Here is a 24,678-nt window from a genome sequence, read left to right as displayed (position 1 = left end):
GCGTGTGTACGATGCCCATCGTTGTCGCGTAGCGGAGCCTGTCATCACACGCCAAAACCTAGAAGAAACCAAGAAATAAAATAAAAAGAAGTCACGTACAAAATTACTGAGCAAGCCATACGTATACGAATACTGTAAGAATGAACCGGATCTAAAATAACCATAAGAGTGCCAAAAGGCGAGTTTTGATGGAATGTTTCGATGCTAGAAAGGATACTATTGAAATGGGACGAGAAGAGACGGATGTGAACAAGTTGATGAAAAAAAAAAAAGGTGATAATGAAAGGAGTCGAATGTCTAAATAGGAAATGTTTTGAGTGACCGTAATGTCAGGGGAGGGATGTTCGTGAATCCAATCAATATATGCCGGTCATCCTTTTGAGTAGAAGAAATCAAGAACGAGAAGGAGATGAATGGATTCACAAACTTCAGATTCAAGAAGCAGACATCTCCCGCCCATCCTCCCTAATCAGGCTCGCTTCCCCAAGCCTGTCAACATCCACCGTGGTGTCTTCCTTCTCCAAACCATCTCCCACCACGAGGCCCATCGTCGCCACTGTCATCGACCCATCTTGTCCTTTCTTTCCTTCGGGATCGGGAATCACCGTTGACTCCTGTACCACTTCTTCACCATCACCCACTCCATAACCCTTCACTTCTTCGCCGTGATCACGACCCGCCTCGTGCCCCCCTCATGCCTTGCCTCCTCCACCGCCACCGCCAAACATCCCCAGCGCCAACCTAACAGCCCGCATAACATCCGCTTCATTAAGGCTGACAGTCCCACCTGAAGCCAGAATATCATCTACGCTCTGCGGTGGTTCGCGTTTTTCACGAAGAGGATCGCGAGGAAGATCATGACGATTCCCTTGTCCATGTAGTCCCACAACTGCACGACCTACACAGCAATAAGCATTAAAAATCGACTAATAACGAGGGGGAATAAACAGCGTTGGAAAAAAAAATTAATCACCTTCAGTATCGCTCTCTAAATCAGTTAAAGATGAAAGAGGGGAAGGAGGTAACTGCCACTGGTCCGCGTCATCAGCCGTCGTGCGCGCCTGGTCCTGGTCTACCGCCACCGCTGTTCCCGCCGACGCCGACGTCGCGGTTCCACTGGGCTCCCCTGCCATTGCAGGGAGAGACGGACCACCCGGCTCCTCTCGCACATCCACATCCACAGTCTCAACCTCAACCCCATCCTCCTCCTCGACGTGCGGGTACTTCGGCGGCGCCCGATAATACAGCGGCGCCCTCCTCCCAACATAAACCCTACTCTCCCTCGTCTTCGGCCTCGGAAAATTACTCAACGAATCCTCATCCGCATCCAAAACGACAACCTTCACACCCCTCCCCATCTTCCAACTCTTGCACAAGTCACCAACGAATATCCTGCGCTTGAGGTAACCTTCCCCCGCGTGGTGCGGTAGGCTGTAGTCGTCCCGTTGCGCAAAGATAGCTGAAGGATCGTGCTGGTCTTCATCGCCGATGAACCCATTGGCCAGTCGTTTCCCGTCGAATCCGTATATCGGAGCCCAGAAGGAGACGTTTCCAGAGATCATATGGTTGGGTTTGGGGAAGGCTACTACAGCGGGCAGCGGAGGTTTTGTGGCTCGCGACGAAGATGGAGCACCCGGATACACGCCCTGCGACGACGAGACAGCCCGGGCCTTCTTCTTCTCTCTCGAAGGGAGATGCTTGCTTCGGGGCCCCGCTCGCGCCCCAGATACCGTACCGGGCTTCTTCGCACTGATGAAGACATCACCCCTCTTCCGGCAGCACACGTCGCAATTGCACTTGTTCGCGCAGGTAGGACACGGGTTCTCCGCATCGAACTGGGGGCCAAACGTCATCTCGGGATACCTGGCAGGGCAAGTGGATGAGTCGGTTGAACCATGACCTGAAACTACTGAGAGACGCACCGGTTGGCAATACACCGATTGCAATACAGTTTGGTGCACGTTGTGCACCTCATCTTAAGCCTGTCGCTCTTCGTTCGGCACTGATGGCAGTACTCTGCCGGACCACCGCGAGCCCACTGCGACCTTATTGGTGCACGCTTCGGTGCGGCTGGCTGATCTTGCTGCTCGCGGGACGTATTATCCGCCGCTGCCCGACTCGGCGAACGAGTGGTGCGTTTCCCCTTCCGACCAGTAACAGACGTGGCACGAGGAACATATCCATCCCCATTCCAACTCTCGTCTGAATCCGAAGGAATCTCGATAGGCGATTCGTAAGGCTCCGGCGAAGGAGACCCCGGTTGACGCGATTGTTGCTTTTGCCTCTCCTCTTCCTCCTTTGTCGTCGAGCCCTCTCCATCCTTCCTCCTCCTCCTCCTCCCACTCGAACTCGAGCTCGAGCTCGACGAAGATGACGATGACGATGAAGACGAAGGCGACGACGGCACCATCATCTCAGCCACCATCTCAGCCTCAAGAGCAGGCTCAAACGACCTAATACCCATCGGATCATCCGCCAGCTCTCCCCGCATCTCCACTTCATACATATCCACCCCCATCTCCACTCCTCCCACAACATCAATCCCTCCACCAACGACATCAAGACCCCCATGTCCATCCTCCCCTCCTCCAAGCCCAACAACCGTCCCAGCAGCAGTACCCAACAAAAGCGGGTTAATCGTGGTCAACTGGTACGTCCCCTGTCCACCCATGTCCATCTCCATCTGCCACGACTCATAAGACGACAAAACCGACGTCGCAGCTTCAAAATTGATCTCATACGCCGTCGAAGTCGCGCGCGCTGTTTGATCACGAGTTCGTGCAGGAGACTCGTCTCTCGAAACCGATACCGAGACGGACGGTTCAAGTTGTCGCGCGTCGCCGTTGATGTTGAAGAATGAAGCGGTATCAACCGTCGGTTGTCGTTGAGGACTATCGTCCACGAACGCGGAAGGACTGATGATGGAGGAGAGTAGAACTTCGGGCGCTGCAGCGTTGCGATACGGACCCGTGTTTTGCGGGGTTTCAGAAAGCCCGTTAGTCTCGTGGAGGAAGGCGTTGATAGCAGTCGAATTGATCTGCAACATTGAACGCGAGTGGGTAGGGGTCGGCGGTGGTTGCTGAGGCGTCGTTGGACCAATAGCCTTGCGCTTTCCGAGTGCTTTGAGCGAGGGCCGCGGCGGCGAGGAATAAATACTCTCGTCAGCATAGCTCGCCTCCGAAGTGGCATTCTGAAATCGTTCATCCACCAGCTGCGACGATGTACCCTCTCGGGCCTGACGCTGCTGCTCAGCCTTCCGCTTCCTTCGATTCACCAGTTTCTGTCGCCTGTACTGTTCCGACAAGTCGACCAGAGGAGACGTGGACGGTGCCGGTGGTTCGACTGGCGGCAGTTTGATTTGAGGCCGTTGCATCGGCTCATCTCGTATATGGTGCACGGTAAACTCAGATTCTTCGTCTGGAAATTGAGGGACCAACAGTGGACCTGGTCTATCATGATAAACCATATCTTTGTCTCCTGCAATGACCATGTTGATGGCACCTTCCAAAGTCAGCGGGATGGATGTTGAGTTTCGCGTGTTGAGGATGGCGGCGAGAGGAGAGACGGGCGGTTCGGGGGAGACAAGATAGTTGCACGTAACCCGCCTCACTGTCCGCGACCGGTTTTGTGCATTGTCTGGGGCTGGCGTAGATTCGTCCAATTGGGTTGAAGGTGTCGCGACATTAGTCTGGCTGGATGATTTTCGTGGAGCAAACGGAGGAGGGGCAAGGGGCCGCGCATGTCCATTGGCGCTGCTTGTGGCGGGCCCAGGTTTGCTGAACTGGCCAGTTTGAGACGCGCTTGACCAGACAACATTTGCGTTTGAGCTTGGTCTGGGTTGAGAAGGAAGCTTATACTTGGATGATCCCGGCGCATGATGATGATACGAATGGTCTGCCTGAGGTAAAGGCTCTTTCGGCTTTGGCGGTCGTCCTGGCTTTCTCTTTGGTGCACGGGGAAGGGAGGTGGATGCAATAGGAATCTCTTCACTAACGCCAGACGAAACAGACGTCGATGACTGCGGCAGCCGATAAGGGTAAGGGTCCTTCTCGTTGGAGCTCCAAGCATTCGCGAGCGCCTCGCGCAAGTCGTTATGTACCGTCCCGCCGTTTACTGGTCTAGTTTGGGGTTTAGGTCTGCGCTTGAGCTTCAGAGAAGAGATGGGCCTGTATACACTGCGCCGGGCAGCGGACAGACGAGGGACCTCGACATGTGAGATCGTGATCTTCCGCTTCTTCCTTGGTGGAGGTCGGTCGGGAGAGGGTGATGGCGTGAACAAGTTATCAACAGTTTCGACAGGACGTTGGGGCGGGACCGGTGGACGAGAGGGCCCAGCAAGAACGACAATGTCGCTGCTATCGTCACGAATCGACTCCCCATCCGCATCGAAGCTATGCACTGATATAACCTCTGCAGCAGGAGCCCGGGATGACTTGGAACTTGAAGCAGTCGTGAAGTTTCTTTCCAATGCGCTGGGTTTTTGTAAACTAGTCGACGCGGTGGCATCCTTTGCGGATGCTGTTGGAGGATGTGCCGGTTTCGCTTTAGGCAACGGAGTCGTCTGAAGAGATGTTCGACGCATGCCAGAATCGGATGATGACAGGACTCACGGCTGGGGGTTTATGAACTTGTGGCACCTTGTGAACAGGCATGGCAGTCGCATTCGCCAACGACGGCCTCGGTGCGATTCTTGAGGCCGTCTGACCCGCATTGGAACTGGAAGTCGCGTTAGACGACGGTGGCCGTGGCTTGATACGAGCCGTGCTTGTGCTCTAGACATCGAATCAGTTTAAACACTACCCGATAAATCAGAATGCCTTTACAGCGAGTGCAGTCTTGACTTGGGCGGTGTTTCGATCGGGCGCAGCGTGACTGGGCCTGGAAATATGTTGAACAGGGCCGTGAAGTTTCGTATTGGACGCAGAAGTGTTCTTGGTTATATGTGATACTTGTTTCTATCAAACGCGTTAATTTCTTTCCTTCAGATAGACAACGATTGATCTACCGCTCTTGATATCGAGGATGTGTCTGAGGTTATAGTTGCTACCTGAGGACGGTATATCGGTCAGGAATAATGAAGTAAGTTCAATAGACCACTCACCTGGAGCTGTGTGCCGTTTACAACCTTCACCACATTGGGTCTGGTCGCAGCCTGCCTCCCAGCTCCCTCATTATGGGACCCCTGCTGCATAGCGGGATCTGGCTTTCTGGCGGAAGATTCTTGTGGCTTCTGTGTCTCTTTAGACGCGTGAACAGGCAAAAATTGTCCCTGCTTTATGTCAGAAATCGACCAGAAACAAGACAACGGAACGTACTGTTTGTTTCCCTGAATCATGGCCAGATGACAACCCCACGAATGTACTGCCAGTCTGTTCGATATCAAAGCGGTCAACTGGGTTCTCTCAACAGCATGCAACCGAACGCACGGAGACCGTTCCAGAGCCTCCACCCCCAACTCCGTCTGTAATGAGTCCATTGGGACCGTCGCGCTTCGTTGTGGTCTTCTCGTGTCCTTGGAGTTGTTTTGCTCTTGTCAGACTACCATCCCAGTTGGCGAGAGAATTGCTTTGCATGAATACAGCGCTGGTAAGTAATCATACAGCCCAGAGTCTTGTTTTCTGCAAAGGCAGAAAGAGAAAGAAAAGACAGAAACGGTCAGCAACAAGCCAAGATTCACCACAGTCATCGAGGCGCGCGACCCTTGCAGCCTGGAAAATGGGTATCACGTGTGCTGATCGCTTATGTCAGCTTTCTCACTTGGGCGCCAAATTGCATCGACTGCGCCGCCTCTGGTTCACTTAGAACTTTAATTCCTCTCTTCTTTCTCAGCCTTACGCTCTTCTAAAAATATCTCACTTTTTCAAAAAATTGGTTTTATGAGGTATATTTCGGGTATACGATACAGAAACATTATGCAGCGGGAACAAGCACAGCTTCAGTTCTTGCGGCACAACGCAAAGAGGTAGTGCCTAACCCAATAGAAGACGGAGCCAAGGAATCGCACCATCGACAAAATGAACGTGGCATAAAGCAAAAACGCAAAGTACATATTGCGGCGATCATTGCCAGCAATGGTGAACTTGTGGATCTGCTCGGCGGTGATCTTGGGGTCATTAACATTGATCCATCCGCCAATGTTGCCGATGGCGAGCGCGAGGAGGGCGTTGGTGATGAGCCAAGCACCGACGAGGTGGGTTCGGAAGGTCTTGTTGTCATCTTCCATGGTGGGCTTCTCGATCGTCTGGACTTCCTCGACCTTGGCGAGGGCACGGACGACAGTCTCCTTGAAGAAATGGTCGATGTCCTCCTGCGTGTTGGTGGCCTCCTCAACGACGACTTCGTTGGATCCCAAAGAAGCCTTGGACTTGACGGAGGGGAGGATATCGACGGTGTCGCTGCCCTTGGTGCCCCACGAAACGTCGTGCAAGTTGCAGAAGGCGTAGACGTTGAGGATGTTAGTGAAGCAGGGGGCGAGGACAAAGTATTGGACGAAGGAGTGGAACATGTGCCAGGGGTCGAGGTAGAGGATGGAGCCGATGAGGTAGATTCCGACGGTGGAGACGATGGCAGCGGTGAGGGGGCCAATGGGGGTCTCGAACATGCCCTTGAGAGCCTCAAGAGTGTTCTTGTAGTTGTGGCGGGCAATGTCGGATTCAAGGCTCTGTAGAAACATCATCAGTACCCACGTCACAAAATCACATAGAAGCACTACTCACGATGAAAGAAGAAGCAGTCAACCAGAGGGAAGAGAAGATGAGGTAGACCGAGAGGATCGAGAACACATAGAAAGAAGCAGTGTACGCGACACGCTCAGACTTGGGTCGGTTGCCGAGAGCGAGGATGAACTGCATCGCCAAAAAGCCGAGGTAGATGTACTTGAGGACGAGGTGGAACCAGTGGAAGAAGACGAGGTTGGCACCCTTGATGTTGGCAGGGAGCAAGTCGATGATGATGCTGAAAGTCAACCACAAGTTGGCGAGAGCGAACCAAGAGAAGAACAAGTTGAAAGCGTTGAACTGAACACACATGAATTAGTCAGATAGATGCAACACGTGGAGGAATAAATTGGACTCACCAAGGCCTGGATGTGGAAGAAGAAGATGCGGACAAAGTTGTGGCCGGACTGGTAGACACGCCAGAAGTGAACAAGGGCGTAGATGGAGGCAGCGAAGGAGCCATTGAGCCAGCGGCGGCGCTGTCCAATGAGCTCGGGGGCGGTCTCAGGGACATCAGTCTCAGCCTTGCTGTCCTTGACATATCCAAGAGTCCACTTCTCGCCACGCTTGGCCATGAGCTCAAAGCAGAGGATGCGATCCTCAGCCAAGAACATGTTCTTCTGGAAGATGGACATGCCATTGATACCGTGCTCACCGAGACGATCGGCGAGGGAGTGGTCTCCGTGGAAGTACTGCTCGAGGGGGCGGCCCTGGATAGCGCGGTAGCGGTAGGCGCTGAAGGCACCGGGGAGGACGGAGACGTAGCCGAAGGAGCTCTCGAAAGGCTTGTCGAGGATGTTGGACATCTTGTACTCAAAGTTCTGAGCAGCAACGAGGGGGTTGAGGAGGCGCTTGCCGCCCATGGCGTAGATCTCGCCAGCGCAGCCGCCGAGGTTCTCGTTGTTGTAGAAAGCCTCCCAGAGGTGGTAGATGGCCTTGTAACCGGGCTTGGTACCGGCATCGATCAAGACGCAGATCTCGGGCTACATAAAGCTTGTAAGAATGACTCCTATGATATAGAGGCGAAGCAACCTACGTTCAATTGGCGGCCAAGGGCGTTGAAGAGCCAGCGGTGGGAGTTGATCTTCTTCTGGTTCTTAGCCTTGACGACGAGGATGATCTGGACGGGGACAAGGTTGGAGCCATCGTCGTTCTCCTGGGGGAGGACAAGCTGGGGCTTGTCATCAACAGAGAGCTGGGTGGTGTACTCGAAGATATGGGCAACAGTGTCCTTGCCATCAACCTTCTTCTTCATGATACCGTCCTGGTAAACGCCGACGGTGGCGAGGAGGTCCAAAACGGACTTGTCCATGTTGTCGAGGCCGTCGACGACGAGGGCGACGGTGATCTTGGTCCAGGCGGGGGTGCCCTCCTCAGCGCAAGAGCGCCAGTACTTGGACTTCTGGGTCTTGCAGATGTCACGGATGTTGAGCATGACACCGTGGAGGGTGCGGGCGTAGAGGGCCTTGTCCTCGTTGTAGGAGGTGACGGCGATCAAGAGCTCGGTCTCGCGGCCGTACATCTTGGGGCGGAGCGACCAGCCGTTGGCCTCAGTGAAGTCATCGGGGTCGCAGGTGGCGGCAGTGTAGCGCATGTGGCTGTAAAGTGCATGTCAGAACGAAGCGCCCACAGCGGGTATTAGGGGACCTACGAGAATTCAGTTGACTTGGTGCAGGTGTACTTCTTCTCCATGGCATTGTGGACGGCAGTAGGGACGCGGTACTCGGCGATGAAGTGACCCTTAGTGAGCTTGACCTTGCGCTTCTCACCACGAAGGATGGCCTGGCGGCGGCGCCAGCCAGAGTCCAAGTCGAAGGTGGAAGCCCTGTTGAGGTAGGGGGAAGCAGGGGTGTTGTTGAAGGGCGATTCCGGGAAGCTGCCAGCCTTCAGGTAGGGAAGGGCGGGGCTATAACCATCGTAAGTATGGGCGCGTTCCATGACAAATAGTAGGAGACTTACAGAGGAGCGATGAAGTGGGGCTCCGAAGAGTACTTCTCTGTAATATCGAGTTAGAAAACAGGAAACTTCAGCTAAAGTCAGCAAGGAGACGCACTCTCTTCCTCAACCATGATAGAGGGGAATTCAATGTGGGTTTCGTCCGAAGCGAAAGACTCGACCGAGGGGTTGACGGTGGGGAGAGACATGGTTGATACCTGATCAGAGATGGCTAGCAGCACAGCTGCGACAAACGCTCAGCGCAAGGGTTGGAGGTCGAGGTGGTGTCGAGCACGGCTGAGGAAACATCTGTGGGGAGCGAGCCTTTCTTATACCTGCCCTACAACTTCATCAATCCGAATTGATTGATGTGGGTTAGCAGCATCACGAAAATGCATCACGAAATACGGAAGATTTCTGATATGAAACCGGTCCCGAAGAAAGCACAACTCTAACTGCACCCTTCACGACTGTATCAAGACCATTGTGCGCGTCTTGATGGAGGGAAACAGTGTCGACGACAGAGGGACGCGTTCTTGAAGAGAGAGAGGATGGTGTTGGAAGAATGTCCAACTGGAATTTGCTTCAGGCTCCGGACGTGATGTCCCATCAAGCGCTCAGGTGGCGCCCACTTGCGCCGGGGATGGATGCTCTTCCAAGGCGTCTGAAACTGAGATTTGGGCGCGCTTGGCCTTCCTCTGACAACTGGGCCCTCCAAGTTGACCTCCAGGGACGCAGCGGATCATCAATGGAACTTGGGCGACGAGAAGCCTTTCGCGGACGCAGTTCTGCACGACGGTGGGGTGTAGGCCAGGCAAGGAAGGGAGACGCGGTTATGAGAGGACCGAGGCGAGCTCCGTTCTGGCCCAAGGCAGTGAAAATTCCATCTAGTGGGGACTGATCTATTAGAATTAGGGAAATATAGAATAGATGTAGGGCCACGTAGGTGAGTCGTAGTGCTATGATCGCCGGCCAACGACACGCTCTGTCAGCACTTCCAGTGCAGCCTTGGCGTCGCTGTCTGGTATCTCTTGTAGGACTTCTCGAGCCTTGCTCGCATATTCCTGTGCGAGAGCTTTTGTTCTCTCGACACCCGAAGAACGAAGGACCAAATCGCGCGCCTGTTAACACGAGGTCAGTGACCGTGCACATGATCAGATTTTAGGCACACTCACCCGTTCGACATCACCGGGCTGTTCAAACTTGCGACAAATGAGCTCCCCGATCTCGGGGTATTCCTCCCAAGCGTAGAGTGCTGGTCCAGTCGCCAATCCCAACTCCAAATCAGCGCCTCCTGGCTTTCCTAGCGTTGCAGACGCAGACTCGTAGTCGAGTACGTCATCCACCAACTGGAACGCGATCCCTAGGTTCCTCCCGTATGCGTACGCAATCTCCTTCCAAATCTCTCCCTCCTTGCACCCTCCGAGAACGACGGCTGAACGCGCGCCCTTGGCCATCAGACTAGCTGTCTTGAGATAGGTTTTGTGCAGGTATATATTCCAGGCATCTTGACGTCGCTGACTCGCGGTTTCCGGGCTGCCGTCCAGTTGTATCTCCTTCAGCTGCAGGATTTCGCCTTCCACAAGGTTGGAAAGCACGCCAGCGATAAGCTGGGTGACTTCTGGGTCCCCTAGCCTTGACAATGCAGCAGATGCTCGGCCAAGGACGAAATTTCCACCGAGCACCGACTGCTTGTTACCAAAGGCTGAAGGGGCTGAAGCAGCACCCCGTCTCAATGCCGATTCGTCGATCACGTCGTCGTGCAGAAGAGAAGCTGTGTGGAGCATTTCAACGATTTGTGCAAGCCGAACTTGTGTGGGTAGGACGTAAGGTGGCAAATGTAGAGATGGTGGCTTGGATGCAAAATTCGTGGGTGTTGATATTGGTGGTCTATGGGGTTTTGGTGGTTTGATGGGGAAATTGGGACGAAATGATGAGGTTCCATCTGGCATTGAGGGATTCCAGTCATTGAGAACGTCTGGTCGCGTCAGAGGCGCGTCCAAGTCCTCTGCTCGAGCCCCGCCTCCCTGGTTTTGAGCTTCCCAGAGCTTCTTGCTCCAGTCTGAGCCTAGTCCGTTTGTAGCCTGTGACAACAAGAGCACGATGACTGGACGAACATGCTTTGAAGGATGCAAGAAATAATACTTTGTTATTTCACTGATCGCAGCATGACCTGACCCCAGCATCGACAACAATGAGGTCCGGAGTTCGTTTAACTGGGGCTCAACGAACTTGACTGGGTCGGGGCCTTTGGTCGAATACCATCGTCGAGTTTGCAAACGTCGCAGAGCATTCCGGCAGCTGTACATCGTCCCAAACGTCGTGAAAAGCCGCCAGTCAAATTCTGGCCGTCGTTGTGAGCAACGCTTGAGGAGAGCATAGATAACGCGTACCGACGACAAGATTTCCCCTTCTCCTACGCGGCTAGTTGTTCGCCAAAGCACCGTCACCGTCGTCCACGATGGTGACGACGTCGACGAGGAGGCGCCCGGGCATCGCGGAATTTTTCGGGCGGAGCCGAGTCGGAGATTGAACGCGGCAATGCGACCCGCGCGCCTGGGTTTTGAACCTTGCCTCTAACAGCCACCGGGACCAAGGATAAGCCAGAACAAGCGACCGATGACTTCGAAGACAAGCCAAAGAAGTAAAGAACTCTGCCTGGCCCTTCTTTTCTGCGGTTCCACTTCAATCCCATGTCGACTTCCTGGTTTTACTTGCGGACCTCTGTTGTGGTGCTGCACTGTCTCCAGCGGCACCCCAGACGAATTCGTGCCTGGGGCCTGGTGTTCTGAAACTCGAACGATGCACTTATATGGTCTTATGATATACCTCATGGTCGTCGAGCACCTGGGATCATTCGAATGTGACAACCACCACGCCATGGGGACCGGGTTATGTGGGTCCAGCGGCACTTGTCCTCTTGTTGCAAACCCATGTACTCTGTGTTTCTTTGCTCCGCTCAGAGGTCGTTCTTCCCCAAATTCTCTAATGCTATTTAAACACTTGTCCCTTCTTGATGGATGGACGTGCTGATTGCGACGAACGCTCAACGTTAACGTGATGCGAGCAACTCACAGGTTCGGTGTGGGCTACTCTGCGTCGCAGTCTGCCCGACTTTCCTTGAAAGTAATGGTTAATCATTTAAACCATTAGCCTATCCATTTTGTTTGGTTCTCTGGCCTCCCAGCGCAGACAGGTGCGACCCTCGTCTGCAGACTATTCACCTCACGCAATACATCTCATGGACCCACGACTCGTTCTAAAGCCCCACACCTGGAACACGAAGTACTTTCCCGCCAAATATACAGGTCCTCAACTGGGTGACCACCGCACGCCATCCGTATCGGCTTCGACTCGGGGACCCGGATTCCCGCCACCGTTGACTCTCAGACGTTGTTCGGTCAACGGCGAAAATTACATTGCCTTGCATGGCACAACTGTTGCCTCCAGGCTCGCCGGATGGCACGAGGATTCTCTTCCCAGCACGAGGTCGTCATCAGCCTCCTTTGGGACTGTACATCAGCTTCGTAGGTCCTTTTGGCATCGACCAACTTCCATGTACTCGTCCCTCCATGTTGCAACTAGTCCTTTTCAGTCACTGCTTTGGTTAATTCTTAGCGGACCGCTAACTCCACCGCTACTACAAAAACTTGGAAAACTTATGGCATTCACTACCCCAGAAATCTCTCCCAAAAGACGCTCACTATCATGGCTCAAAACTTCTCCTACGTCGACGAAGATACTGCCAGTATCTTCAACAAACCTCCACCCCCATTTGGTCGAGCCCTTCTGCCCTATTTCGCCATTGACCCTACCCACACAAACCTCAATAGCGGTACGTCTCTTTCCAAGTGTTTACTCCTCCACTGCTGACGTCTACCTGTAGGTTCCTATGGAAGTACACCCAGAATTGTGCTCGACGCAGCACAGCAACTCACTCGCAGGATCGAGGCTAATCCTGACAAGTTCCACCTCCTCGAGTACAAGCCTCTCCTCGTCAAGACTCGAACCCAGATCGCCTCCATGATCGGGGCGCAGACCGACGAGGTCGTCCTGGTCATGAACGCGACCCTCGCTATCAACACAGTTCTCAGGAACTTCAACTGGAATGAAGGCGACCTAATCCTTACCTGTGCGTTGAACTCCACCTTAGGCTCGCTATCCCCATACTGAGATCAGGCACATCCGATGAAAAGGTAGCACGTCTTATATGGCGGTATCATCGACGGTGCAATGTCTAGCGGCTACCCCGCCCCACCCAAGAATAGCCAACCTCGAGCTGCGCTTCCCCATGTCGCACGACGAGATCCTCACTAAATTCGAGGCCTTCCTCAAATCCAGCCAAAACCAGGTCGGCCCTCGAAACAAACGGATCGCCATCATCGAAAGTATCGTATCTACCCCTGGCGTCCTGATGCCCTGGCAAGGGATGGTCAAGCTTTGCAGGGAATACGGCGTTTGGAATCTCGTCGACGCTGCGCATTCGATTGGACATGAACTGGACCTCGATCTTGGCACTATCCAACCTGACTTTTGGGTATCGGTACGTGGAGTCGGTGCAAGTAATCTGCGAGGGTACTTACCAACCTCTGGACGTTACCCGGTGTTTTATGATAGAGCTGCCACAAGTGGCTATACGTGAAGAGACCATGTGCTGTGCTCTATGTCCCCTTCCGGTGAGCGCTTTCCGTACCTATTGATGGCCCTCTGAATCCGATCCTGATGGAAATCCTTTCAGAAACCAGCATATTATCAAGACTGCGTTTCCCACAAATAGCGCTTGGTTATCCTCTCCGAACAAAAAGACGGGCGTCAACTTTGTGGAGCAGTTCACTTGTACGTCTTCGAACCTATCACGGATCGCCCGACACGGAGCGCTCATCGTCATCATCTCCATGCAGGGAACGAGACCATTGATTACACACAATACCTCACTGCTGTTAATGGTAAGCAATTTCCTCTATTCACGGGTCCCAAAGTGATACTCATCTCAAACCCTCCACGAAGCTCTCGCATTCCGAAAATGGCTGGGTGGTGAACGAGTCATCAACACCTACTGCCACCAACTCGCCATGGAGGGCGGAAAGCTCCTGGCAAAGATTCTCGGTACGACGGTCCTGGGCTGCGACGGCGATCGCGCTGTAAACATGGTACGTGGATATCCTCCCCTTCCCCAATGAACTCGCCCTTCTTTCCTTAGCTCCTGAGCGCTGACTTCGTCCGTCTCCTTTCCACTCCTAACAGACAAACGTCCGGTTGCCCTTCCCTGGCGATGTCCCCTGGACATGGGACCTCGATCGCATGTTCAAGCAAAAGATGATAGTTGACAGGCGGATCTACTCGGTCGTTTACAACCACAACGGGTCTTGGTGGACTCGATGCAGTGTGCAGGTTTTCAATGAGGTATGTAATAACGCATCTTGGTCATTCCCCGCCCCATAGTATTGCGACGGCTGACATGGTATGGCGTGTTCTCTAGCTCCGGGATTTCGAGTTGCTGGGGAGGGCATGGCTCGAAGTTTGCAGCGAGATGATTGATGAAATCGGGTACAGCAGGAAGAGTGTCGACGTACGGAAACGAGGCTAAGGGTCTTGACAAGTCCCTAGGGTTCGTTAGGGAGGCTAGGATACCTTTGCCCATACGATGCAATGATTGCCGGCAAACATACGATGATAAAATTCTCTTTTTTGATACGGATGAGGGACTGTATGTAATGTTATTAGATTGTACTTGTAATCATATTCCTTGAAGGAATCTTCATCTTCCATGTGTGTTTACGGTAGCGCTGAAGGAGCGCTGGGAACCACGGATGACGATATCGTCGTGATGAGGGAGGGATGAAGAGCTTCAAGGAGTGGTCGCTGGGCCACCCGATGCTTAGCTTCATATTGGCGGGAAGACCTTTGAATTCGGCGAGATTCTCCGAGACCCTACGAGGAGACCTGACGGACCTAATTATGTTTCAAGCAGCGGGATGGTTGGGACCAGCCGAGCGCACCCACGTTGGAGGAGGACCCTCTCAGACGTAAGAAGATACCGATGCACCTCAATAAACCGAATCAGCCTCATCCTTAAGCCTGGGTCCGCCGACTTGGAGCTCGAGGTCCGAGATGAATACGCCCTTCTCCATGGAGAGTAGGCTTCCCATAGTGTCGGTCCTGTTATGCTTCCATCCCTCTCCGTGTTTCATCGTAGAAGTAATTGCTGACTGTCAGTGACACTACGCAGCAGCGCTGGACTTTGCATAGTCACTAAGCTCCACTTTTGGGACGCCCAGAAAGTTCTTCAATCCCTCAATTACCAAAATGTCGACCCGGTTCCTACGTACGTATACTCTAAGGCGCGCATCGCGATCGCGACTGCCGACTCTATACCTGAGTCCCTGACCCATTATTTTTCTTCATGTCCTGTACCGCCATGTGTATCTAAAGCACCTTTTTACGCCTTTATCGGTCCCTCCGTAAGCGAAAGGAATCCAGGTAAATGGTGCCCTAGACATTTAAAAGTGGGCTGGAATAAGCGGGCTGTGATTCAGCTCTGGCGTTCGCCACCGTACCTCGCTGCCCACATACCCAGGCCCTAATCATCCTCATTATTTCCCTCGCTTGTAGTACTTTGTCTTTATCACGATGAGTGATATCGATACGAGGGCAACGTCGGTCGTCACGCTCAACCCTAACGACCTGGAGCGGCCGTCAATCCCTAGTCTGAAAGAAAAAGTAGAGTTGTATAATGCCCAAGTCGATATTGGGCAAGTCGATGAAAAGGCTTTGGTGCGCAAGTTGGACCTGGCGTTGGTCCCTTGGCCGTCTTTTCTTTACCTCCTTACGTTCTTGGGTCGGACGAGTGTCGGGAAGTGAGTCGTTAACGCGTTACTCCTGACTTACATTTTATGCATAAGCTTCTAATTTCCGTTATTTTCTTTAGTGCAAAGGTATGTCCGCAACCTTTCTCAGGCTGGTTAGGAGCCCAAGTTAACATCCCTTCCAGTTGTACGGCTTGGACGAAGACCTGGGACTCTCCGACAGCCAATACCTACTTAGTTTAACAGTGTGTATCTAATCAGACTTCATTGCTTTCAGTACTAGCCCTCTGACATACCCACCCTAGATCTTCTTCATAAGTTATGCACTCTTCGAAGTCCCCTCCAACGTCCTACTCAAAAAGCTCCGACCATCCATCTGGCTATCCCTCATGATGTTTATTTGGGGTTTAATCATGGTAGGTCGTTCAAGGACATTCCTGGTAGATCATAGAGTGCTAAAAAGACTCTATATCAGCTCTCCCAAGCCTTCGTTCGCGACTTTCCTCAATTGATGGGTATGTTGACATCACTGCTATTGCGCTTGTGGAGACTGTGTTGACGCCCAGAATCTATTTATAGCCGTCCGATGGTTGCTTGGCATGTTTGAAGCTGGATTGTTCCCTGGAGTCAGTTACTACCTCTCATGGTCAGCTCGCATTCCCTTCGATACTTTTGAAGGTGATCATCGGAGCTGATGGATACGATCGTAGCTGGTATAAACGCTCGGAATACGGTCTCCGTGCAGCATGGTTCTTCTCGGCTGGTACCATCGCAGGCGCATTCGGAGGTTTACTCGCGGTACGCTACATACCCTTCATTCACCATCCTATGAAATGGTCAGTAAGAACTGACCATCATAATTAAACCCAACCTCTCTACTTAGGCGGCTATCTCCAAAATGGACGGCATCGCAGGCAAACCTGCGTGGGCGTGGATCTTCAGTACGTCCCCCCCTCCCAATCACATTACATGAAATAGCACCAATTCCGTCTCTAACTAAACTAATTCATTCGCCACACAGTTCTGGAGGGCATCTTAACCGTCATCGTCAGCACCGCGTCCTTCTGGATCATCCAAGACTTTCCCGAAACCGCCAAATTTCTAACAGAGGCCGAACGGACTGTCGTGATCCGCCGATTGCAGTCCGACAACCAGTTTAGCGCCGGTGGAGAAAAGTTCAGAAAGCGGTACCTGTGGCAGAGTTTGAAGGATTGGAAGACTTGGATTGGAAGTGAGTGGTTTGTCGTGTTCTTGGTTTTTGTAAAGTGGAGTGGTGTAACTCATACAGGCAACTGGGGAATGTAGTGATGATTTATATGAGTTGCTGCATGCCTTTGTATGCGTTTGCGCTGTTCCTTCCGACCATCATTCAGCAGGTAAGAGATCGTCCCTTGTTTTTCCACTCTGAATTTTCTTGAATTTGTATAAAATTCCAGATGGGTGCGTTTCTTCACTTCGCTTCGCTTTGCGCAAGCAGCCGATAACACGATGGGGCGATCGATCTCAGGTTTCAAAGCGACGCCAGCAAACTTGATGACGGCCCCCGTCTACCTCCTCGCCGGGGTAGTGACTTGCCTCGGTGCCGTCGTCGTCCACCGCTGGGGTCATCGCGGCTACTTCAACCTGTACGTCCGCTCTGCTTCACGGAATCCGAACATTTCAGAGTACTGACTCTATTACTCCTCCGGACTATTCGAATATTCGCTGGATCCCACCAGCGCATCAATGTCACTCGGAGTCGTCGGATACATCATACTCATTTGTTCACGGAATACACCACTCTCCTACTTTGCCGTTTTCGTCGCAATTTGGTCAGTCTTTATCGTCCTCTGAGCTGAACACGATTGGTCAGATGAGCTTATGCGGGATCTCCTTCGTAGTGGTATCTATCCGACAGTCCGTAAGTCGATCTTCTCGTGGTGCTACTTCTGCCTTGCTTCGACGTACTGACGGAGTTTCCCGTAGCCAATACCATGTGAGTAGTATTTCTAATTCGTATTACTCTTCGCGGTCCTATATCCGAGAATCTGAGTCTAATCCATCATCCTCTAGAGCTTGGATCTCCAATAACGTAGAGGGGTCGTACAAGCGCAGCGTCTCTCTCGCCATGGTGATCAGTCTGTACGTACTGCTCTATAGACCCCCAGACTTCTTAGCCTTCCTTGAGCTGATACCAATGGTCCCTTTCCAGTGGAAATATCAATGGTGCCGTTGGTTCCAATATCGTAAGCCCTGACCAACCTAACATCTCCCATTCAAGTTTTGATTGACTATGTGCGCAGTACCGAGCGAAGGATCGGCCTTACTATACCCTTGGTAAGCTCCTTCCCGATAGAACCACCGCAAGGCCTACTGAGCTTACCCCACTCCCTCCGTATTACAGGGCACGGTGAGTCCCCAACTTCAACCACATCTTCCCCCAAAACCACTCGATCTAACAAGCACTCTAATCCAGGTCTGGTACTAATGTACCTCGCCCTCGGAATGATTTTCTCCGGACTCTACCTGTTCCTCTTGAAAATGGAGAACGCAAGGAGAGATCGTGGAGAACGGGATGAAATTATCGGTGGTGATCCCAGCACTACCACCACGACCACCACTACTACTACGACTTCTAGTGGAGACTCGAAATGGTCTAAGAATGGTAGTTTTGCCACTGTGGCGGAAGCGAAGCGGGAGAAGGGTGATTTATGGAGCGGGTATAGATACGTTCTTTAGATGAGAGGGCTGTACCGAGTGGACCGCAGAGCGATAGAGCTTTGCTTTGCTTTGGGATCTACTATTGAGTATTTATTGTTAGTTAGACAGTGGATATTACTAGAGTGCTTAAACTAGATACAACGGGCTTGTGATTTGTCTTTTGGTGTACACGCTTGATGCCTGTACTGAATTTCTCATCCACTGTGTAAATTATTACCATTTATCCTCGCTGGCGTACACCGAGTCACCGACAAATCGACCAAGGTGTTGCTTTGGCCATGTTTGGGTAACGAATTTCCCTTTCCGCCGTCCGCCATCAAAAAATGCCTCCTGAACACGAACCACAACGTGCGCTTCCTCCAAAGAGCCTTCCAATAGTATCATCAAAGCGATACTTCCTTCATTTACAGGGATGCAGTAGCTGAGGCAAACCTAACCACTTGCGCCCTGTACTAGGAGTGCTACAGTCGTCCAAAGGTCAGCTGCAATCGTTTGCACAGGCCAGGTACAGCCATCCAAAAGCCTGTCCTATTTCTCAACAGTCGAATCGAGCAGGAAAAAGACAAGCCCAGACTCTCGATTCTCACTCAACTTCCACGCTCTACAGACCAGAATCAATCACCCATCTTCAAGATTGACCTTCCGACGGTGGCAACCTACATAATCCTGTCCGAGGCTTCGAATTCCTAGCCCACGACCTACATGTACCACTTCTCGGTGCATCTCCACGGTCTGGACTTACCACTTCACGCATTCCTTCGCATGAAGTGGCGGGAAAAGAAGCGATTTGCGATCCTTTAGCTGTTCTTCGTCGCTCTAGGAGTGGTGCACCAAAGTTCTCTAGTACGTCCAGTCCCCCAAATAGCGGCAGTTTCGTGATTGATTTACTACCCCAGGACTAGTAGTGGGGAAGCGATGTATGAAGAATGATAGGTGCATTGTACCCCAGAATCGTAGCAGGCATTAGCCTACTACTGGGATCAGTGGGGAAACTGGTACTTTTTCCCCTGTTGCTGGCTGAATATAAAACCGCCTTCAGCAGACAGCCTGCAATCCATCGTCCAACCGGCGCACCTCTGTCCTCCATTGGTCTCAACCTCACCCCAATCCCACTCAGTGAGACGATGCCAGGCAACCTCGTGCTTGTAACCGGCGTAACAGGGTTCATCGCTGGTCAAGTCGTAGAGAGCCTCCTCAAGGCGGGGTACCGCGTCCGAGGGTACGTACCTCCCCATCCCCATCCCTAATCCCTCATCGAAACAGCCCTTATATCGTGCGGTCACTGATGCATCGTCTCGAACAGAACAGCAAGAGGCTCCAAGGCCGACGTGTTAATCAACACCGTGCACGTCCCAGGCCTCGAGTTCGTCAGAGTGGACGATATCGCAACATCAGACCTGGACGCTGTACTCGAGGGTGCGTTTGACTGTTTCGAGGCCTTGCAAGGGGCCCATTGCTGAGCATGTCTTATAGACGTCCATGCGGCGATACACGTAGCCTCGCCCCTACCCGGCCACGCAAGCATGGAGGAGACTTTGAGCGTACGTATCAGTACACGGCGTACATTCCCCAGGTCACTAATCTCAGCGGTTCTCTTGATTGGGCAGACCGCGATCGACGGTACACTCAACGTCCTCCGCAAAGGGTCGCACCGTGGGATCAAAAAGTTTGTTATTACGAGCACGTTCGGGACACTTGTTGACCGTACGTCCTCTATCCTTTCCTTCACCGCAGTAGACACACAGCTCACATCCACTGGGTCCACCTCATCTCATCACAGCGCTACTAGTCGACGGATTCTCCGATCGTACTTTGTCCGAAACAGGTCCGTCCCTCACTCTTCTCTCAATACCATGATTCAACTTACCAACGAGTAAATCCCCCTTCAATTCACTATCACTATCACCCATTCTGGTCACCCAGATTGGAATAATGTAACTCTAGAAGACATCAAGACCAACAGTCACAACCCATACTACGTCTACTTTGGAGCTAAAACTCTAGCCGAAAAAGCAGCTTGGGAATTTGCAGCGTCCAATCCAGAAGTGGATCTAGCTACCAGTTGAGTTTGCATCCTCTTCTGCTCTCCGCTAGACTCGAATGACGATATCATATACATTATATGTTTAAATACGGCTCGACCCATACCACTGGCATACTGCGGCTACCAGTCCTACCAGGCTTCGTCTACGGACCGTACGCACCACCCCTCCCACTCCCATCCAATTCAACAAACCTCGGAACGAACGGGTTCATCTACGCGCTCCTGAGCGGGGGTAAACCGCCGCTCGCACCTCCATGGGTAGTCGACGTCCGCGACGTAGCACGCGCGCACGTCCTCGCTCTCGAGCTCCCGCCCGTCCCGACTCCGACTGTGACTCCAACACTCGACTCGTCCACACTGTCCGGGTCCGGCAGCGACCAGCCCGAGCGTGACCGGGACATCCAATCCAAGAGGATCATCATCAACGCCGGGAATTATACTTGGCCTGAAGCCATCGCGTTCCTCAAGCAGCACCCTGGGTTGGAGGATAAGGTGAAGGAGGGTCTGACGGATCCCGAGGCGTTTGGGGAGTTGCCTGGTCCTCCGTCCAGACTGGATAACACGAGGGCTAGGGAGATGCTCAATATGGAGTTCATCGCTCCAGAGAAGACGATCGAAGAGACTGTAAGGGTGATGCTCCAGCTCGAGGCAAGCTGGGCGCCCACTACGTAGCTCAAAACCCATCTGCATACACGGATGTACTGACGCACCCGTATACTATACACTGCATCTGCATCGCCGGCCAGGCTGAGTGCTGAAACACCGTGATGGATGTCGAGAAGCATCAGCTCTGAGATGAACGATTTGATGATTCCACGCGTGCAACCAGTTACCTCTGCTAGAGAAGTAAATACAAGCGCTATAGGTAGGTATCATGTATCAGTAATGAGGCGGGTCTAGGGTCAACTAGACCGACGATCCAGTCGTGCTGGATGAGGAGCAGAAGATGATGATGAAAAGGAAAGAGGTATAAACGTAGCCGTGACCATCAAAGCGGGAACGAGAACAAGGGATTGGGATTTGGAACGGAAATGAGATGAAAGGATAAGAATCGAACGAAAGTGGTACACTTGCATCCAAAACCATGCCTTCCCTCCAAATTCCAATCCCCCAAATCAAGTCATGGACATGCATTAAACGAGTGCGGTACGATGATGAGATGCGAGAAGTTAAGAATGCAATGCGTGAGAGAGTGCGATGAGCAGCAGCCCACTGTTAGGTGGATTCAATTTCGGGGAAGAAGGGCAAGTCTATTATCGGCGGGAGAAGAGTTGGGTTGGTGGGAAAGGGGGGAACCTGGGACTCGCTTAGAGCTCGTCGCAGTAGGGGATGCTCTCGTCATCCGAGCCGTAAATGACCTCGATCTCCTCGTATTCGTCTTCGCACTCTTCCTCCTCGGGGGCGGGAGGGGCCTCGTTGATGGGCTCAGGGGTGAGGTTCTCGCCCTCGGGCGCGGGGGTGGGAGCGGGGTCGAGGGGGACGGGAGGAGTAGCCTCAGCGGGGGGAGGGCCAGTGTGGATGGGGACGGTCGGGGCGGGAGGGACCTGCACCGTCTTGGCAATGCAAAGGACCTGTCAAAACGCACATAACAAAAACCCTCGTAAGCCCCAACGGGTAACCAGCGGCAGTACCGAGGGTTGTACGCACCTCATCAATGTAGATGTTCCTGCAGTCGCGGGAGACTTGGGGGTTGTTCAGGTAGAAGATCTCGCTGTCGAGAGTGTTTTCGTCCCAGATGGCGCTGCAGGTGTTGCCGGCGATGACGACGGTGGTCTCGCGGCAGTCGACCTCGTCGGTGCCAAGGCAGAGCTCGTCGCCAGGGACGAGGTTATCGCAGCGCGGGTTGATCTTGCCAGCGTTGAGAACGGCGAGTTGGTAGCTAGATTGGGATGTGAGGATGGGCGGTATGGGTTGGGTTTGCCAACGTACGTAGAGACTCCCTGGGCTGCGGAAATGCTGTCACAGTAGTCGCCCTCCTTGATGGTGTACGTGCGGGTACACTGGGCGGCGGAGGCGGCTGTAGAACCAGACTCGGTCAATGATCCACTCTAAACACAGAAATGGAACGAGAGTACGAACCCTGGACGAACAAGGCCAAAGAAGCAAAGGCGACGGCGGATTTGGCGAACATTGTAAGCTTTGTCGTTGCTGTTATGTAGTGAGTGATAAAACGAGGGCGGTATTCAGGCAGAAGACTGAATGTTGACGGTGTGGGAGGACTAAAGAGCGTGAAACAGCGACGAGAGAAGACGAAAGCTCGGAAGAATTGAGAGACGTGGGTTGTATGCGTGGAGAAGAAGAAGGGGAAATTTGAACCGAACACAGGCAAGAAATGGGCCACTGATGATGGCCCCGCCCTGTTTGGTCGCCGTTGTACCAGCACAGCAAAAGCCGCGCTCTCGGCACGCAATCTCCCGGTCTTGGCAACCACTCATTGACGGCCGTCATTTTTAATTTTCGCGTAACCTTGGCTACGCGGAATCAACCTCTCTCCCTTCGCTGCCTTGCTTTCTGCGATGAAATCCAGGTCAAAATCGCGCCTCTACCTGAAGGAAAATAGACACTCACAGGCCAGGTCAGCTGGTTCCAAACGTGTTTCGAAGCTTCGTTGCTGTGGAGCAAGCGGATTATTCAATCAGCCATCACTGCATGATCACTTCCACAAACGCGGCGTGACAGGACCCTAAACGGAGAGCGGCGATGTTAGACCGCTTGGCGTAAACTAGCGTCCAGTAGCCTCATGCTCATAGGCGAGGTTTCCCGACTGCTGCAACCAGCAGACTCGGCGACGGTTTCTGGACCACGCTGAAGCAAGACAAGCTTCTCCTCGCCGTGTTCATCGCGAGTGTTTCCTGTCGCCCAGCCTCGCCATGCATACACTTTCGGCAAACCCGCATACAATTGGAATCACAGACCCTGCAACGCGAGGTGATTGAAACGTAGCGAGCGTCGCTTAGTATCCGACTCTGCAGTGTAATATCACGTACTTGCTTCAATATCTTCGCCAGCATTATGCTCTGCTACATGCTTTGAACCTGTACAAGCGACGCGTCCTGGAGATGAACGGCTGGATGCTTGTAGGGTGTTGATCAAGGACCAGCAGGTGGATATATGCGCACCATCGCCTCGACCCAGGGGTCATTCTCGGCTGTGGTGCACAGGACAGCGCGAGACGACGTCGGGGGCGAGTATCTTATCCATCGGCAGCCTACCGGAAGATCGTGAGTGTACCTGCTCGTCGTCCTAGTTCCACAGAACTGTTGTCGTCGACGCTGGTGGCGACGGACGCGCGAAGATAGTGGAGGGAGAGATGGTGGGGGAAGGGAAGAAAGAACGAGGAGGACGCCATCCTCTGGACTATATACCTCTCCTGTTTGTTTGACATGTTTGTTCATTCTAAAAACAACTTCTACCTTCCTCTAACCTCGCCCTCTACCACTGCGCAGATCACTTCCAGCAACCAATGACAACTCTTTGTCAGAACGCCGAGGAGAACTCGAAAAAGTACATTGTCCCGCCATCACCGCCGTTTGATCCGCCATTGGTCATCCAGTGCCTCGATTTGGGAATTGAGCGGCGAGCGCTGGGGTTGTGGCTGGGCAAGCGCTCGACCAGCGTGCACAATTGAACCGTTTGGAAGACCTTTGTGTATGGCTCTGGCTTCCATAAGGTATCTTTTGACCGTCGTCGATGGCCATACTGACAACAGGACAGGGATCCTAGGCGACCGGGACCATGCCCGACAATGCCAGGCTCTAGTGTTGCTTCTTTTGTTTCACGATGGGTTTGTTGAAAGGTGAGGGGTTTTCACGGTCATGGGCGTCGACTTAATCGTTACTTTTACGACCTACTTACCTTGTTCTCTGCCATAAAGGAAGCTTGCGTCATAGGACTGATCATTCGACCGAACGTTGGGCTTGTCCATGTTTGGTAGGAGGTGTGTTCGTGAATTAGTGCCGTCGAGACAGAACTCGGCCACACTCTGCCCCAACTGAATTGAAGACATTTTTCTCTGATATCCATCTGCCTCCGCAGACTTCTTCCTCGTCCACGACCAGTCAACCACCACAACGAGACACAAAGAAACCTCCATAACACACACGAGTATACGAAACCGAGAGAACGACCGAGGGCTTCGTTTCACAAGACACAGAGGCAAGACTTCTGCCGTACCCTTCCTTTAACTCTTGGAACTCACTTCGGCAAGTGCGTGTGTCCCACTCTGAACTTTAAATGTCTTCATTAAAATTGAGGTTTCGGTAAAATCTAGCCGGGGGCACCGCGAGAAGCCATGTTTAACCCCCGGTTTGTCGCAAACAGAGGCCCAACAGAGATCACGACACCACTCTGCCTGAAGCGTACAGCTGAATCGAAGTTGGGTATTTGAACTGTCTAACGCCATTCGAGTCTTCAAAGACTACTTCCCTCTCGTTCCCTAAATTCTCTTTTCCCATTCTCTATGTTTGAAGAGAGAAAG

General features: G+C 52.7%; 8 protein-coding genes across 8 annotated transcripts; 4 read left to right on the top strand and 4 right to left on the bottom strand.

The window, feature by feature from the left end:
• Nucleotides 1-692: 692 nt before the first annotated feature.
• Nucleotides 693-5,573, bottom strand: CC1G_05867 (hypothetical protein; the record flags this gene model as incomplete). Its single annotated transcript, XM_001834678.2, has 9 exons — nucleotides 693-898; nucleotides 974-1,863; nucleotides 1,923-4,561; nucleotides 4,611-4,772; nucleotides 4,824-4,955; nucleotides 5,006-5,047; nucleotides 5,102-5,269; nucleotides 5,316-5,369; nucleotides 5,427-5,573. 9 exons carry the CDS (start codon nucleotides 5,571-5,573, stop codon nucleotides 693-695), a joined length of 4,440 nt encoding a protein of 1,479 aa, XP_001834730.2.
• A 362-nt stretch (nucleotides 5,574-5,935) lies between these two features.
• CC1G_05866 (chitin synthase) lies at nucleotides 5,936-8,860 on the bottom strand (the record flags this gene model as incomplete). Its single annotated transcript, XM_001834677.1, has 7 exons — nucleotides 5,936-6,661; nucleotides 6,717-7,016; nucleotides 7,076-7,699; nucleotides 7,753-8,314; nucleotides 8,368-8,622; nucleotides 8,676-8,712; nucleotides 8,770-8,860. The coding sequence occupies 7 exons, from the start codon at nucleotides 8,858-8,860 to the stop codon at nucleotides 5,936-5,938; spliced, it is 2,595 nt and encodes an 864-aa protein (XP_001834729.1).
• A 408-nt stretch (nucleotides 8,861-9,268) lies between these two features.
• Nucleotides 9,269-11,147, bottom strand: CC1G_05865 (decaprenyl-diphosphate synthase subunit 1; the record flags this gene model as incomplete). The annotated part of the gene is made up of 4 exons (XM_001834676.2): nucleotides 9,269-9,439; nucleotides 9,647-9,772; nucleotides 9,827-10,995; nucleotides 11,096-11,147. The coding sequence occupies 4 exons, from the start codon at nucleotides 11,145-11,147 to the stop codon at nucleotides 9,269-9,271; spliced, it is 1,518 nt and encodes a 505-aa protein (XP_001834728.2).
• Nucleotides 11,148-12,359: 1,212 nt separating this feature from the next.
• CC1G_05864 (lolT-1) lies at nucleotides 12,360-14,238 on the top strand (the record flags this gene model as incomplete). Its single annotated transcript, XM_001834675.1, has 9 exons — nucleotides 12,360-12,486; nucleotides 12,538-12,783; nucleotides 12,848-13,194; nucleotides 13,269-13,327; nucleotides 13,390-13,487; nucleotides 13,553-13,597; nucleotides 13,659-13,801; nucleotides 13,896-14,054; nucleotides 14,131-14,238. 9 exons carry the CDS (start codon nucleotides 12,360-12,362, stop codon nucleotides 14,236-14,238), a joined length of 1,332 nt encoding a protein of 443 aa, XP_001834727.1.
• Nucleotides 14,239-15,281: 1,043 nt separating this feature from the next.
• On the top strand, nucleotides 15,282-18,175 carry CC1G_05863 (hypothetical protein; the record flags this gene model as incomplete). The annotated part of the gene is made up of 16 exons (XM_001834674.2): nucleotides 15,282-15,508; nucleotides 15,580-15,586; nucleotides 15,643-15,702; nucleotides 15,763-15,873; nucleotides 15,933-15,972; nucleotides 16,037-16,103; nucleotides 16,168-16,255; nucleotides 16,341-16,398; nucleotides 16,479-16,688; nucleotides 17,310-17,357; nucleotides 17,423-17,432; nucleotides 17,510-17,578; nucleotides 17,649-17,682; nucleotides 17,740-17,773; nucleotides 17,841-17,846; nucleotides 17,913-18,175. The coding sequence occupies 16 exons, from the start codon at nucleotides 15,282-15,284 to the stop codon at nucleotides 18,173-18,175; spliced, it is 1,332 nt and encodes a 443-aa protein (XP_001834726.2).
• A 1,106-nt stretch (nucleotides 18,176-19,281) lies between these two features.
• On the top strand, nucleotides 19,282-20,014 carry CC1G_05862 (hypothetical protein; the record flags this gene model as incomplete). The annotated part of the gene is made up of 5 exons (XM_001834673.2): nucleotides 19,282-19,376; nucleotides 19,461-19,573; nucleotides 19,631-19,698; nucleotides 19,765-19,861; nucleotides 19,938-20,014. 5 exons carry the CDS (start codon nucleotides 19,282-19,284, stop codon nucleotides 20,012-20,014), a joined length of 450 nt encoding a protein of 149 aa, XP_001834725.2.
• A 265-nt stretch (nucleotides 20,015-20,279) lies between these two features.
• On the top strand, nucleotides 20,280-20,873 carry CC1G_05861 (hypothetical protein; the record flags this gene model as incomplete). The annotated part of the gene is made up of 1 exon (XM_001834672.1): nucleotides 20,280-20,873. The coding sequence occupies one exon, from the start codon at nucleotides 20,280-20,282 to the stop codon at nucleotides 20,871-20,873; it is 594 nt and encodes a 197-aa protein (XP_001834724.1).
• A 635-nt stretch (nucleotides 20,874-21,508) lies between these two features.
• Nucleotides 21,509-22,472, bottom strand: CC1G_05860 (hypothetical protein; the record flags this gene model as incomplete). The annotated part of the gene is made up of 4 exons (XM_001834671.2): nucleotides 22,281-22,472; nucleotides 22,131-22,218; nucleotides 21,849-22,080; nucleotides 21,509-21,772 (listed from the first exon to the last, which is right to left on the bottom strand). The coding sequence occupies exons 1-4, from the start codon at nucleotides 22,330-22,332 to the stop codon at nucleotides 21,509-21,511; spliced, it is 636 nt and encodes a 211-aa protein (XP_001834723.1). The 5' UTR covers nucleotides 22,333-22,472.
• Nucleotides 22,473-24,678: the final 2,206 nt, after the last annotated feature.

This window comes from Coprinopsis cinerea (genome assembly GCF_000182895.1).
Source record: "Coprinopsis cinerea okayama7#130 chromosome 12 map unlocalized cont3.12, whole genome shotgun sequence".
Taxonomy (NCBI): Eukaryota; Fungi; Basidiomycota; class Agaricomycetes; order Agaricales; family Psathyrellaceae; genus Coprinopsis; species Coprinopsis cinerea.
The sequence above is the reverse complement of the archived record's forward strand: the minus strand, read 5'-3'. Positions and strand labels throughout refer to the sequence as shown.